The 15,718-nt window shown below is 53.7% G+C and overlaps 1 protein-coding gene and 1 non-coding gene across 3 annotated transcripts; both read left to right on the plus strand.

The window, feature by feature from the left end:
* The first annotated feature begins 1,377 nt into the window (after positions 1-1,377).
* ALDOA (aldolase, fructose-bisphosphate A) lies at positions 1,378-14,042 on the plus strand. Of its 2 annotated transcripts, none has more exons than XM_040439362.1 (9): positions 1,378-1,534; positions 9,569-9,691; positions 10,267-10,478; positions 10,569-10,623; positions 12,514-12,674; positions 12,755-12,838; positions 12,919-13,093; positions 13,174-13,373; positions 13,617-14,042. In XM_040439362.1, the coding sequence occupies exons 2-9, from the start codon at positions 9,580-9,582 to the stop codon at positions 13,710-13,712; spliced, it is 1,095 nt and encodes a 364-aa protein (XP_040295296.1). In that variant the 5' UTR covers positions 1,378-1,534; positions 9,569-9,579; the 3' UTR covers positions 13,713-14,042. The 2 variants fall into 2 exon arrangements, with proteins under 2 accessions (XP_040295296.1, XP_040295297.1); XM_040439363.1 differs by lacking the exon at positions 1,378-1,534 and adding an exon at positions 6,753-6,777.
* On the plus strand, positions 5,384-5,455 carry TRNAG-UCC. Its single transcript has one exon. It is a non-coding gene; the product is annotated as a tRNA-Gly (tRNA).
* Positions 14,043-15,718: the final 1,676 nt, after the last annotated feature.

The raw sequence follows: 15,718 nt of genomic DNA on the forward strand, positions 1-15,718 counted from the left end.
CCTCTGTGGGTATATAAGGTGTGATAGGCTGTCTGCACACATATCCCTCGGTGGGTATATAAGGTGTGATAGGCTGTCTGTACACATATCCCTCATTGCTGTCATGGGTAAAAGCAGCGATTTATCAGTTACAGGAAGGGATGATTATTGGTTTTCAGGCTCCATGTGGCGGTATTTCTGACACTGCGCAGTGTAGACTGTGGAGCACCACGAGCCATTGATGTGAGAGGTGAACGTTGCCTGTGAATGAGGGAGGAGGACACCCTACGGGGGAGCAGCTCACCTCCAGAGTGAACCCGGGGGCCCCAGACGTGTGTCTAACACTACAGTTCAGTGAACCCACTGTGTATGGGGCTCCGGAGCAGACGGACGGTCACTGCACCTCTGAGGATCGGACCTCCGCTGATTGGTAAGGGGTTGTCTTCTCCGATGAGTCCCGTTTTCTGCTTCATGGAACGGATAGACGTTGGCGAGAAACATCAGAGAGGGAACGCCCTGCAACCATTGCTGGAAGTACACGAGCTGGTGGGGGCAGCATTATGGTCGGGGGAAGGTTTTCCTGGCCATCTCTGGGTCATCCATGGGTCATCCATGTAGAAGACACTCTCAGCTGATTTGGGTATAAATCCATCCTTGCAGATCACGTACACCCCTACATGCTGATTGTCTCCCCTGGAGCGGATGGGATCTTCCAGCAACACAAGGCGACATGTCACACGGCTAGAAATGTCTGACATTGGCTGGAGGAGCATGACCAGGACTAGTACTAGACTTGAACCCGATTGAGTACCTGTGGGACCACCTCGATGGTGGTGTTCTCTCTATGGATCCCCCCACGCCCCTGTGGGGTGCAGTCAGCACGGCTCCTGATACCTGAGACAACCTACTAGGACCTTAGGCTGTATCCGTTTTGCGGTCCGCGTGCATCCCACAATTTTTGCAGGTCCTACTATAAAGAAAAAAGCTGATTCTTGTCCACAAAACGAAGAAGAACAGGGCAGGATGTGTCATTTGTGGCCCAGCCGCACGGATGCGGACCGCACACCCATGACATACGTGTGCTGTCTGGTTTTCTGCAGACCCCTAGAAGTGAATGGGTCCGTGTGCGATCCACAAAACATGCTGATTGGACACAGACCAAAAACACAGTGTGCACAAGGCTTTACGTATAATGGACAATAAGGGGCCCACTAGCTTTGTAACCCAGGGGCCCAGCCATTCTGAGGTGCAATGTTCTGCAGATCTCCTTGAGAGCAATTTTTCAAATCTGTGAGGTGCAGATGTCTGCAGGGGATGGTCACCTTGCAGAGCATGCCACCAACCGTGTCCTGTGAATGTCGCCGTCTCTCCGGTTACACATGCTGAGGACACGCAGGCTATATTTACACGGGTGGGAAAAGGTCAGGGGTTCTCCCTGAAGGTCAGAGACGACCTCCTCATATCACAGCAGCCGCCTTTATAAAGCAGCCGCAGCACAGAGGCCGACACTCAGAGCCGAGTCACCGACCGACCTCACGCCTCTCCAGAGCAGCAGGTAAGACATGAGGGGCCCCCGGGGGCCCGGCATCAGTGACTGAGGGTGCAAGCAATGTATCTATCAGTCTATCTCATATCTATCTATCTCATATCTATCTATCTATTATCTATCTATCTATCTATCTATCTATCTATTATCTATCTATCTATCTATCTATCTATCTATCTATCTATCTATCTATCTATCTATCTATCTATCTAATTGAAAAAGTGAGGAGGCAGCACACTGTGTGAACGAGGGGTGCACGTCCAGCAAATGTGGACCAGCACCTAGGTCCAATAAGCTAGAAGTAGAAATAGCCAGCAGCACTCCGAGATATTAAAGGCAAACGGTGGTTTATTAGACCCAAAGTCAAGCGACGTTTCGACAGCTTGTTGCTGTGTTTGTCAAGCTTGACTTTGGGTCTAATAAACCACCGTTTGCCTTTAATATCTCGGAGTGCTGCTGGCTATTTCTACTTCTATCTATTATCTATCTATTATCTATTATCTATCTATTATCTATCTATTATCTATCCATTATCTATCTCCTATCTATCTATCTATCTATCTATCTATCTATCTATCTATTATCTATCTATTATCTATCTATCTATCTATCTATTATCTATCTATCTATTATCTATCTATCTATCTATCTATCTATCTATCTATTATCTATCTATTATCTATCTATCTATCTATCTATATCTATCTATCTATCTATCTATCTTTCTATCTATCTATCTATCTATCTATCTATCTATCTATCATCTATCTATCTTTCTATCTCTCATATCTATCTATCTATCTATCTATCTATCTATTATCTATCTATCTATCTATTATCTATCTATCTTTCTATCTTTCTATCTTTCTATCTATCTATCTATCTATCTATCTATCTATCTATCTATCTATCTATCATCTATCTATTATCTATCTATCTATCATCTATCTATCTATCTATCTATCTATCTATCTATCTCATATCTATCTATCTATCTATCATCTATCTATCTATCTCATATCTATCTATCTATCTATCATCTATCTATCTATCTCATATCTATCTCTCATATCTATCTATCTCATATCTATCTATCATCTATCTATCTTTCTATCTCTCATATCTATCTATCTATTATCTATCTATCTATTATCTATCTATCTATCTATCTATCTCATATCTATCTATCCAGGGGTGGGATTCAAATTTTTAACAACAGGTTCCCTACTCAACGGCGGACATGGGGCGTCACGACACACGTTTACATACACCATATACACACACATACCACCCTGCTGCCCCGCCGCCACCGCCAGAGCTCCGGATCGGGGTTCAGCCGGTAACACGGTTCCCCGATCCAGTTCTAATTTTAACAACTGGATCTGGAGAACTGGAGGGACCTGGTTGAATCCCAAGCCTCTATCTATCCATCCAACCTTCCATCTATCCCCGCCGCTGACATGTCTTCCTCTTTCTCCTTCCTCATTACATCAATGTTCTGTTTCTTCATTTTCACTGTAATTTCCTTTAAAATACTCTCCGGTGATTATCGGTGGGTGGGGGCCGTGCAGAGGGTTTGGGCCCCCGACCTCCTCCTTCCTCTTCTCCCGGCCGGGGACAGGGTCGCTATGATGTTCTGGGTAATTCTACATAAAGCAGAGAAGGTCTTTCACCTCTGTATTCTGATGACCTGTAAGGAGTCCGGGGGGTGGAGAAGAGTCCGGCTGGCCACACCCCTTCTTGATGTGATTGACGCCCCACAGCGGGGGTACGCCGGTGCATAGATGATGCTGAGGCCAGCACACTGCTCTGCACTTTACCGGACACCATTGGAGGGGAGGGGCCTACATGACTCCGCCCTCCGGACTCCTTACAGGTCATCAGAATACTAATATCCCAGAACATCATACACTCATCATTTCGGAGGTATGGCGGTTAGCTGGCGGGTTCAGATGGCGACTGCGATCACCCCGCCCTCGTACTGTCTTAAAGGGTTAATAATGCCGTAGAAAGTGCTGCGTCAGGCGTATGTAGGCAGACTTGCCCATTTCTATGCCACGTGTTTACTCTGCCCAGTTCTATCTGGTTGGGCGAGTGCCCGCTTTAGATAAGTAGGCCCGGGTCCAGGTTAGGGTGGCTGCACCCTAGTTTACTTACAAGGGCTCGTGAATGTGCCCCCCATCTGCCCCTCCTCTCCCCGCGAGTACGTGAGAGCTGTCACATCGACCAGAGCGTCTGGTTACCGTAATTACTCAGCTCTACCGTAATTCCCCGACTGAGGAAACGACCCACTGTGCGTCTTACAATGTCCTGGACATTGGGGGGCCTTGTAAGACCCCCTCTTCTGTGTGTCTACCCCCCCCCCCCCCCCCCCCCCCCCATCCCATTTCGCTGACTGGCAAATTCCTGAGTCTGCCTTTAATCCCGCAGCACAAAACTGCAGGGACGTGTCCAGACCTCTCATTGTCTTCTTCCAAATCCCCCGGGGGCGCTGTGCTGGTCTACGCCCTCCGCGCCTCATTGGGGGGGGGGGGGGAATTAAAGGGGGACTCCACCTAAAGGTCTCTATCTATTGCAGATCAGAGGATGACATCAGAAGGGAGACAGCCGGTGACTTGGAGGGAGCCCCCCATAAGCTGTAATGACAGCCCTTATATTACATGGCACCCGCATTTAAATCGGGGTCTTGGAAGAACCATAATGGATGCAACCTCTCTGAGACCCCCATGATGTAGCGCCCCTTTAGGGAGGCGCAGATAGAAGGTATCAGTGTATTTACTGACACCATGGAGGCTGCCAGGGGGTTGTCACACCGGTTGACCCCGGTTGTCAGCTGCCGCGCTCTCTAAAGGTCACGGCTATTTCTGGGCCGCGCGGAGAGAAGCTCAGTTTCTGACACCCAACAGCTGCTGACACACCGACCCCCCAGGTGTCATGGTGTCCCGGTGACCTGCGAGACGTTGTGTCACCCCCTCCCTACATGCCCTGACTGTAAATGCTCAGACATGACGCCTCCAGGTCAAGGATTAAAGGGGAACTCTAGTCAAAGAATTGAACTTCTCTTTGTAATCATTCACACAACCGTTGTGTGAGGGAAGCGACAACCACCCTGTGGATAACGGGTTTTGTGCTCAGAGCTGTGGTTGTCGTGTTTCCAGTCTACGCAATGACAGGATCCGACCTCAGCCATGGTCTGTGAAACTCAACATGGCCGGTCCTCCTGTCCCCTGACCTCATCAGAGGGTCGGCCGGTCCTGCTGACATCATCGCTGATCAGAGGGTCGGCCGGTCCTGCTGACATCATCGCTGATCATAGGGTAGGCCGGTCCTGCTGACATCATCACTGATCAGAGGGTCGGCCGGTCCTGCTGACATCATCGCTGATCAGAGGGTCGGCCGGTCCTGCTGACATCATCGCTGATCAGAGGGTCGGCCGGTCCTGCTGACATCATCATGATCAGAGGGTCGGCCGGTCCTGCTGACATCATCGCTGATCAGAGGGTCGGCCGGTCCTGCTGACATCATCACTGATCAGAGGGTCGGCCGGTCCTGCTGACATCGCTGATCAGAGGGTCGGCCGGTCCTGCTGACATCATCGCTGATCAGAGGGTCGGCCGGTCCTGCTGACATCATCGCTGATCAGAGGGTCGGCCAGTCCTGCTGACATCATCGCTGATCAGAGGGTCGGCCGGTCCTGCTGACATCATCGCTGATCAGAGGGTCGGCCGGTCCAGCTGACATCGCTGATCAGAGGGTCGGCCGTTCCTGCTGACATCATCGCTGATCAGATGGTCAGTGGGGTTGACAGACATTACTGCCATGTGTTCTTTGCACAGAGACTTGCAGGCCTCCACACAGGCGTTGGTGGTATAGTGGTGAGCATAGCTGCCTTCCAAGCAGTTGACCCGGGTTCGATTCCCGGCCAACGCAGTAAGATTTTTTTTTTTTCTTTCATTCATTATTATACAATACAGTATGGCAAAGGTGAAAACTGATCGCCCAATCAGTAAAAGTGAATAGAAAACAAATAGAGAGACAACTGGCACTCACTATGTGGGTCACATCAACAGCATTTAATAGCCACTAGCTCAACAATGGAGTACAAGCGGCAAAAATACAACATATAATAAAACGATCTAGTAAAATACAATATCCGGAATTATCAATCACTTAAAAAACCGAAAAATATAAAATATGCACGGCAGTCCACTGGTAATAAGACCCTATATAAAAAGAGTCCTGGAAACAGCGACCCCCAGTCTGCTGGAACCTTGGACCTGTTGCTTACTAGACCCTCATAGCCCCAACGCGTTTCGCTGCGTCCGCCGGCTCATCGCGGAGCAGCGTCTCGGGTAGCTGCCGTATAGAATGGCAGCCGCCAACGCAGAAAGATTTTTATTATTTTTTTTATTTCATATTTTTGCTCTGAATAGATAAATATAGATAATGTAGATAATATCCCGAAAGGAGGCATTACGTATGGTAAAAGATGATCTGCAAAAGTTAAAACTTGAGATGCTCTGCAGTAGCACAGACTATGAGATGCTCTGCAGTAACACTGTCTCTATGGGATGCTCTTCAGTAACAGTCTCTATGAGATGCTCTGCAGTAGCACAGTCTCTATGAGATGCTCTGCAGTAGCACAGACTATGAGATGCTCTGCAGTAACAGTCTCTATGAGATGCTCTGCAGTAACACTGTCTCCATGAGATGCTCTGCAGTAGCACAGTCTCCATAAGATGCTCTGCAGTAACACTGTTCCTATGAGATGCTCTGCAGTAGCAAAGTCTCTACGAGATGCTCTGCAGTAACACTGTCTCTATGAGATGCTCTGCAGTAGCACAGTCTCTATGAGATGCTCTGCAGCCTGGACTGGGTACCGGAAGGATGGGGGATGGGCCGGGATGACTGCCGGTTGCATCATTGCTGGGGCTGTGACTGGTGTCACGTATATGTCATGTCTCCCCCACATGTCACCTCTGGAAGTGAAGTACATGTGTATAGATGCTGGTGACCTACTGCATTGTGCTACATGTGGCACTACAAGTCTAAGCCAGCCCTGCTAATTGAGCCCCCCTGTGTAGGATGCAGCCCCTCACCCACACCTTGGCTGACCTTCAGGCTCTGAGTATAATGGGGCTCTGTGTGGTGTGTGTGTCCCTTTAAGACATAGCCCCGCCCATCAACTCGCTACATGACGTTCTGAGGTAGAACACTGAGTATCAGTCAGTCGGCTGGAGACCAAGCAGGAGGTGAGAGCTGCGGTACCGGCGCGGTGCAGCATGAAGGGCGGGGGAGGTGATGGGGGGCCGATAGATGGGAATGGGGGGCTTATAGATGAGGGGGACAGGGGATGGGGGGCCGATAGATGAGGGGGACAGGGGATGGGGGGCCAATAGATGAGGGGGACAGGGGATGGGGGGCTGACAGATGAGGAGGACAGGGGATGGGGGGCCGATAGATGGGAATGGGGGGCTTATAGATGAGGGGGACAGGGGATGGGGGGCCGATAGATGAGGGGGACAGGGGATGGGGGGCCAATAGATGAGGGGGACAGGGGATGGGGGGCTGACAGATGAGGAGGACAGGGGATGGGGGCCGATAGATGGGAATGGGGGGCTGATAGATGAGGGGGACAGGGGGCCGATAGATGGGGAGGACAGGGGATGGGGGGCTGACAGATGAGGAGGACAGGGGATGGGGGGCCAATAGATGAGGGGGACAGGGGATGGGGGGCCAATAGATGAGGAGGACAGGGGATGGGGGGCTGACAGATGAGGAGGACAGGGGATGGGGGGCCGATAGATGGGAATGGGGGGCTGATAGATGAGGGGGACAGGGGATGGGGGGCCGATAGATGGGGAGGACAGGGGATGGGGGGCCGATAGATGAGGAGGACAGGGGATGGGGGGCTGACAGATGAGGAGGACAGGGGATGGGGGGCTGACAGATGAGGGGGACAGGGGATGGGGGGCCGATAGATGGGAATGGGGGGCTGATAGATGAGGGGGACAGGGGGCCGATAGATGGGGAGGACAGGGGATGGGGGCCAATAGATGGGGAGGACAGGGGATGGGGGGCCGATAGATGGGAATGGGGGGCTGATAGATGAGGGGGACAGGGGATGGGGGCCGATAGATGAGGAGGACAGGGGATGGGGGGCTGACAGATGAGGAGGACAGGGGATGGGGGGCTGACGGATGAGGAGGACAGGGGATGGGGGGCTGACGGATGAGGAGGACAGGGGATGGGGGGCTGACGGATGAGGAGGACAGGGGATGGGGGGCTGACAGATGAGGAGGACAGGGGATGGGGGGCTGACAGATGAGGGGGACAGGGGATGGGGGGCCGATAGATGGGAATGGGGGGCTGATAGATAGGGAGGACAGGGGATGGGGGGCCGATAGATGAGGAGGACAGGGGATGGGGGGCTGACAGATGAGGAGGACAGGGGATGGGGGGCCGATAGATGGGAATGGGGGGCTGATAGATGGGGAGGACAGGAGATGGGGCCGATAGACGGGGAGGACAGGGGATGGGGGGCCGATAGATGAGGCGGACAGGGGATGGGGGGCCGATAGATGAGGCGGACAGGGGATGGGGGGCCGATAGATGAGGAGGACAGGGGATGGGGGGCTGACAGATGGGGAGCACAGGGGATGGGGGCTGAGAGATGAGGAGGACAGGGGATGGGGGGGCCGACAGATGGGGAGCACAGGGGATGGGGGGCCGATAGATGAGGAGGACAGGAGATGAGGAGGACAGGGGATGGGGGGGGCCTATAGATGGGGAGGACAGGGAATGGGGGGCCGATAGATGAGGACAGGGGGTGGGGGCCGATAGATGGGGAGCACAGGGGGTGGGGGGCCGATAGATGGGGAGCACAGGGGATGGGGGGCCGATAGATGGGGAGCACAGGGGATGGGGGGCCGATAGATGGGGAGCACAGGGGATGGGGGGCCGATAGATGGGGAGCACAGGGGATAGGGGGCTGACAGATGGGGAGCACAGGGGATGGGGGGCTGATAGATGGGGAGCACAGGGGATGGGGGGCTGACAGATGAGGGGGGGCAGACAGATGGGGAGGACAGGGGATCGGGGGGGCAGACGGATGGGGGGCCGATAAACGGGCAGGACAGGGGATGCGCTTGATCAGAAGGTGAGACAAGGAGGTGGCTGGTGAGGTAGGGCAGAGGGGTATATAATGACATCACAGTTTTGGATGCTGATGGAGGAAACCTGCAGGAGGGATAAAGGGAAGGTAAGATGGAGGTGAGCAGGACAGTCCTGGGGTTGTGGGTTGGCAGCGGTGACAGTCCTGACGGGGGTCATTACATCGTGGAGACTGATGAAATCGTCTTTTGCACAGATGCCACGACCACAGGGTGCACGTGGTGCCTGTGCTACTGTTGTGTGTGACTGCAGGGCTGGAGCAGTGAGGGGCACAGTCCTGCAGGGCTGGAGCAGTGAGGGGCACAGTCCTGCAGGGCTGGAGCAGTGTGCCAGGCTCACCTCACCCTGCGGAGGGCGCTCTGCTCTGGCTCAGTTTCCTGCACAGGCCTCAAGGATTCTGCAGCGTTTTTCTGCCTCATCATTTCCGTGAAATCTAGAAGGAAGTGAGTGACACATCGCTGCGCAACCGGCATCCTTAACCCCTCGTGGGCTGCCAATCCAGCGCTGCCTGCCCTCCGAGTCTCCTTCACTGTCGGGCGTCTCCTACTGCTCACGTTTTACGGTTTATTTTTAGACATCCATATTTGTGGGCCGGGCCCTGGGGGGGGGGGGGGGGGGGTACTGCAGATAAGGGAGCCCGGAATTAGCTCACAGTAGTGATCTGGGTGCCCGCAGAGGTCACAGTGCAGGGTTCTCGTACTGCTAGGGTTAACGCTGTCTGAGCTGGGTAGGTGCGCCGGCCCTGCCCTTACTTTGTAAAGGACCAGTACAGTCTGAAACGCGTCAGCGCCCCTGTGTGTACTTTATAGGGCTAGGAATTTGGATTGCTGTCCCTTTAAGATTATCCCCCCCTCCCCCATGTCTCTGCAGAACGCAGCACCATGCCTACCGAATTCCCCGCACTAACTGCTGAGCAGAAGAAGGAGCTCCATGACATCGCTCAGCGCATCGTGGCCCCCGGGAAGGGTATCCTGGCCGCTGATGAGTCCACAGGTAAGCGTGTGTCATGGACGTCGCTCCACATACGTGTTCTTAAAGGGGGTTATGAGATTGGAATAACATTGCTGCCTACTTAAAAAAAATAAATAAATAACTCTCTCCATCACCATAGTGACTGCCAACAAAAGTCAGCCATATTGGAATTTGGGTGTTTCCTAGGGCGCTTCATTACTTTAGCTGCTGGCGTTAGTCCCGCTCGTGGATCGGGTGTCGCCTTCCTGCATCCTTATGTAATAGTCTGAATGAAGTGCACCATATTGGGGGAATGAGTGCGAGCCGGAGGGGTCTGAAGATAAAACGGGGGGTCCAAAAACAGAAACCCTTTCAGCAATACTCAGGGGTCCGGGCCGATACCACCGCGCCTCTGATAGAGCAGGAGCCCCGACCAATCAGTCTGATTTCCACCCCCCCCTCCCCTGATTGGTCGGGGCTCCTGCTCTATCAGTCTGATCCCCCCCTTTGATTGGTCGGGGCTCCTGCTCTATCACACCCCCTCTCCTCCTCTGATTGGTCGGGCTCCCGCTGTATAACCGCTCAGTCTGATCCCGCCCTCTCTCTGCTCCTTGTAGGCAGCATTGCCAAGCGCCTGAGCTCCATCGGAGCGGAGAACACAGAGGAAAACCGCCGCGGCTACCGCCAGCTGCTCTTCACCGCTGACGATAGGGTCAACCCCTGCATCGGTGGTGTCATCACGTTCCACGAGACCCTGTACCACAAGACTGATAATGGCACTCCCTTCACCAAGGTCATCAAGGACAAGGGTGCCGTGGTTGGCATTAAGGTAAGTGGTGACCGCGTCGTTGTCATACCGTCACCTAGCTGTTAGTCCATCCTCGTCTGGATCACCCATGGGTCTATTCTCTGCCTTCAGGTGGACAAAGGTGTCGTTCCCCTTGCCGGAACCAACGGAGAGACCACAACACAGGGTAAGTACATGCATGGCGCGGCGCAGGGATTGATCCCTATAGTCAGTGCAGTTATCACTTGACCTGCTGGACTTAAAGCAGTTTGCAGCTGTCAGGGCATGCTGGGAGTTGTAGTTTTGCAACAGCTGGAGAGTCGCAGATTGGAGACCACTGCAATAAGGGCATGTTCAGGTAATCTATAGCAGTGTGTTAGGTTCACACCTTTACCACGGTGACAAAACTGCATAAGAGAGGCCCTTTTTTCTGATTAAGATCTCTGCTTGTTGACAATGAATGGGAAATCTACCAGTTCATTACAGCATCTCTGTGTAGCTGTGTAAGCAGCACTTCAGCCTCTATGAAAATGGCGACAAGCTGAAGCCTATTAGAAAGTTGCAGACATTTACACCACTGTGTAGGTTTACATGAGACCCTGTCCTGGGCCGATCGCTGTGTTGCACGGTGCGCAGTGTGTGATCTGACCGCTGTGGAGGTTGCGGTATGTCCCGCGGTGCGCAGTGTGTGATCTGACCGCTGTGGAGGTTGCGGCATGTCCCGCGGTGCGCAGTGTGTGATCTGACCGCTGTGGAGGTTGCGGCATGTCCCGCGGTGCGCAGTGTGTGATCTGACGGCTGTGGAGGTTGCGGCATGTCCCGCGGTGCGCAGTGTGTGATCTGATGGCTGTGACGGTTGCGGTATGTCCCGCGGTGCGCAGTGTGTGATCTGACGGCTGTGGAGGTTGCGGCATGTCCCGCGGTGCGCAGTGTGTGATCTGACGGCTGTGGAGGTTGCGGTATGTCCCGCGGTGCGCAGTGTTTGATCTGACGGCTGTGGAGGTTGCGGTATGTCCCGCGGTGCGCAGTGTGTGATCTGATGGCTGTGGAGGTTGCGGCATGTCCCGCGGTGCGCAGTGTGTGATCTGACGGCTGTGGAGGTTGCGGTATGTCCCGCGGTGCGCAGTGTGTGATCTGACCGCTGTGGAGGTTGCGGCATGTCCCGCGGTGCGCAGTGTGTGATCTGATGGCTGTGATGGTTGCGGCATGTCCCGCGGTGCGCAGTGTGTGATCTGACGGCTGTGGAGGTTGCGGCATGTCCCGCGGTGCGCAGTGTGTGATCTGATGGCTGTGGAGGTTGCGGTATGTCCCGCGGTGCGCAGTGTGTGATCTGACGGCTGTGGAGGTTGCGGTATGTCCCGCGGTGCGCAGTGTGTGATCTGATGGCTGTGGAGGTTGCGGTATGTCCCGCGGTGCGCAGTGTGTGATCTGACGGCTGTGGAGGTTGCGGTATGTCCCGCGGTGCGCAGTGTGTGATCTGACCGCTGTGGAGGTTGCGGCATGTCCCGCGGTGCGCAGTGTGTGATCTGATGGCTGTGATGGTTGCGGCATGTCCCGCGGTGCGCAGTGTGTGATCTGACGGCTGTGGAGGTTGCGGCATGTCCCGCGGTGCGCAGTGTGTGATCTGACGGCTGTGGAGGTTGCGGCATGTCCCGCGGTGCGCAGTGTGTGATCTGACCGCTGTGGAGGTTGCGGCATGTCCCGCGGTGCGCAGTGTGTGATCTGACTGCTGTGGAGGTTGCGGCATGTCCCGCGGTGCGCAGTGTGTGATCTGACCGCTGTGGAGGTTGCGGCATGTCCCGCGGTGCGCAGTGTGTGATCTGACCGCTGTGGAGGTTGCGGCATGTCCCGCGGTGCGCAGTGTGTGATCTGATGGCTGTGGAGGTTGCGGCATGTCCCGCGGTGCGCAGTGTGTGATCTGACCGCTGTGGAGGTTGCGGCATGTCCCGCGGTGCGCAGTGTGTGATCTGATGGCTGTGACGTTGCGGTGTGTCGCGCAGTGTGTGATCTGACGGCTGTGGAGGTTGCGGCATGTCCCGCGGTGCGCAGTGTGTGATCTGATGTGCCCCTTCTACAGGTCTCGACGGCCTCTCCGAGCGCTGCGCTCAGTACAAGAAGGACGGAGCCGACTTCGCCAAGTGGCGCTCTGTGTTGAAGATCTCCGAGCACACACCCTCTGCCCTCGCCATCCTTGAGAATGCCAACGTACTGGCCCGCTACGCCAGCATTTGCCAACAGGTGACTGATTCCCTATGAAGTTGTCGCAGCCCCGCCCCTTTTACTAGACGGCTTATGTCCTGTTCTTCCTGTTCCTATAGAACGGCATCGTCCCCATTGTGGAGCCCGAGGTCCTCCCCGACGGTGACCACGATCTGAAGAGGTGCCAGTACGTGACTGAGAAGGTAAGTGGCTGTGGTCAGTGCGAGCGCTAGGACCGCGAGCGACTCTAGCGCTATTCTGACGGGGGCTGGTATTGTTTTAGGTCCTGGCTGCTGTGTACAAAGCCCTCAGTGACCACCACGTCTACCTGGAGGGAACCCTGCTCAAACCCAACATGGTGACACCTGGCCAAGCCTGCACCAAAAAGTACAGCCCCGAGGAGGTCGCCATGGCAACGGTTACCGCCCTGAGGCGCACCGTGCCTCCCGCAGTCTCCGGTAAGAGGGGGAATTTAAGTAAAGCGATGAGATTCCTCAAGAAGGTCCTGGCCGTCATCTATAATGTCTCCTTTGTGTAGGCATCACTTTCCTGTCTGGAGGTCAGAGTGAGGAGGAATCCACAGTTCACCTGAACGCCATCAACAAGTGCCCCCTGCACAAGCCCTGGCCCCTGACCTTCTCCTACGGCCGCGCCCTGCAGGCCTCTGCCCTCAAAGCCTGGGGGGGCAAGAAGGAGAACATCAAGAGCGCTCAAGAGGAGTACACCAAGCGCGCACTGGTGAGTATCCCTAGTGTCCACCGCCGTAATACTCCACATGACCACTAGATGGCACATGTCAGTTACATCATACCTTCTACTGCAATCGCATCCAGAGCTGCAATCACAATTCTGCCTATTTTTCTTGGATTCCAGTCTGATTAGCTGACATCCTCCGGTGCATTGTGGGAGTTGTAGTTTTTTTCTTCTTTAAAAAAAAAACAGGAAACTAACACTTTTTTTTTTTTCTTCTTCTCCCCTTAGGCTAACAGCCTGGCTTCCCAAGGCAAGTACGTGCCCTCCGGACAAGCGGGAGCCGCAGCGGGAGAGTCTCTGTTCGTGTCCAACCACGCCTATTAAACGTCGCATCCCTCGTTCGTTGTGTCACTGGCGGCTGCTTCTGTATAGTGTAGTGTGAGCCCCCCCCCCCAGCTCTGCAGGGCATGAAGCCAATAACTGCTATTCCCACCTGCAGAGTGTTACACAGTTAACCTTCCCTATGCTGGAGAAAGAGAGTGCCCGGCGGAGTGTCGCCGCTCTGCTGGCTGTTGTGTGGAAGTGCAGTAGGTATGAATGGTGAGTGCGATGGCTTTAGAGTGCGTGTGCTGATGTCTCTCTGCTCGGCTCTGAGTCACGTCTAATTTATGTCACTCCTAGTGAAACCTCAATAAAGCAGGTAGATGAACCACCCACGGTGTATGTCTGATCTTCTTAGGGGGTCCTGGGACCAATGTGGGCTCATGCTGGCTGATGGGAGGTGACTTGTGTAGAGATACTGCACTGGGGGTCAAATCCAGCATTAAAAGGCAGAAGTGCCAACTGCGGAGTCATTGTGCTGGGGGTCTTGCCAGGAGAAGAGATGCCGCCTGGATCTCAGGTCTACACCTATAGTCATCAGCTATCTCCGGGTCACCTGTAACACAGCGCCACCTGGTGGGGAATGGCTGAAACACACCACGTATTGAGGTGCCTGGTACTAATGGGTCGGCTGACCTAGAGGGGGTCTCCATGTGCACAATGTGCCCCCGATCTCGCGGTAAAACACTGAGCCTGGATCAGAGGGTTGAGCGGGGGCTGGGCGCTCCAGCAAGGCTATGATGGCTGGACCCATCGACATGAAGCAGGAGCTGAACTGGCTGACGTCCGAGGACAACACAGGGCTGATGTCTTTGGCTGGAGGACCACTTTAAGGACTAATGTTCACCCCTCAGGACCCTGCTCCTCCTTCATCACAGCATCTGCAATTCAAAGGTCTGAAAAAGTTGGGTGATTGTGAAGGAAGAAACATCTCATCTTTCCCAGACACGTGGCACCGCGAGGCCGGGGGTCAGCGCGAGGAGCGGGGCTGAACAATACATACGGGCTCATTCACACCCTGCCGAATGCTGCAAAATTACTGATATACTAAGGAAGGGGGGGAGCAGTGACATGTTACTTTTAGGCCTCATGCACACGAACGTTGTGTGCATCCGCGTCCGTTCCGTCATTTTTTCACAGTTTAGCGGAGGTCCCATTCATTTCTATGGAGCTGTGAAAAAAAACTGATAGTCCTCCGTTTTTTCTCCGCGTCCGTGATTCCAGTCCGTCAAAAAATTATAACCAGTCCTATTCTTGTCAGTGGAAGACGAGTTTTAAACGGACCCCTTGAAAGTCAATGGGTCCGCAGAAAATAACGAAAAACGGAACAACAGACACGGAACACAATAACGGTCGTGTGCATGAGGCCTTACAAACAAGAAAGAACACTTATGTAGGACCTAAATTGGTGTGGTACCGCAGTATGGCAATACACCAGGCTCGGCGCATAGCACCCTAGGCACAAGGAGGACCTGGGCATTAAGTCCCAAGGAAGGGGTACTGGAGCTCTAGGGACACTAAAACAACACGGAATGGTCTTACTGGTTTTGTTGAGACCTCACTTGTTCACAACGTGTGGAGTGTTGGTGAAGGAGGTGGTCACACCGGACGTCCAGTCAGTAATGGAGGCATCCGAGAGTTCGGTCAGACGCAGTAGTACGTGGACCTTAAAGAGGAAGAAACTTACCCTAGTAAGGGATAAATATAAAATATATAGGTTGGTTGTGCCCACCTCATACGGGATATGTATATACACTCACCTACAGAATTATTAGGAACACCTGTTCTATTTCTCATTAATGCAATTATCCAGTCAACCAATCACATGGCAGTTGCTTCAATGCATGTAGGGTTGTGGTCCTGGTCAAGACAATCTCCTGAACTCCAAACTGAATGTCAGAATGGGAAAGAAAGGTGATTTAAGCCATTTTGAGCGTGGCATGGTTGTTGGTGGCAGACGGGCCGGTCTGAGTATTTCACAATCTGCTCAGTTACTGGGATTTTCACGC

Source organism: Bufo bufo, chromosome 7 (assembly GCF_905171765.1).
Source record: "Bufo bufo chromosome 7, aBufBuf1.1, whole genome shotgun sequence".
Taxonomy (NCBI): Eukaryota; Metazoa; Chordata; class Amphibia; order Anura; family Bufonidae; genus Bufo; species Bufo bufo.

Excerpts from the sequence above, each read along its gene's own strand:
- ALDOA (XM_040439362.1), top strand. The coding sequence starts at position 9,580 with ATGCCTACCGAATTCCCCGCACTAACTGCTGAGCAGAAGAAGGAGCTC. Across the intron at positions 12,675-12,754 it reads ACGCCAGCATTTGCCAACAG|AACGGCATCGTCCCCATTGT; the intron begins GTGACTGATTCC and ends CTGTTCCTATAG. Across the intron at positions 13,374-13,616 it reads AGTACACCAAGCGCGCACTG|GCTAACAGCCTGGCTTCCCA; the intron begins GTGAGTATCCCT and ends TTCTCCCCTTAG.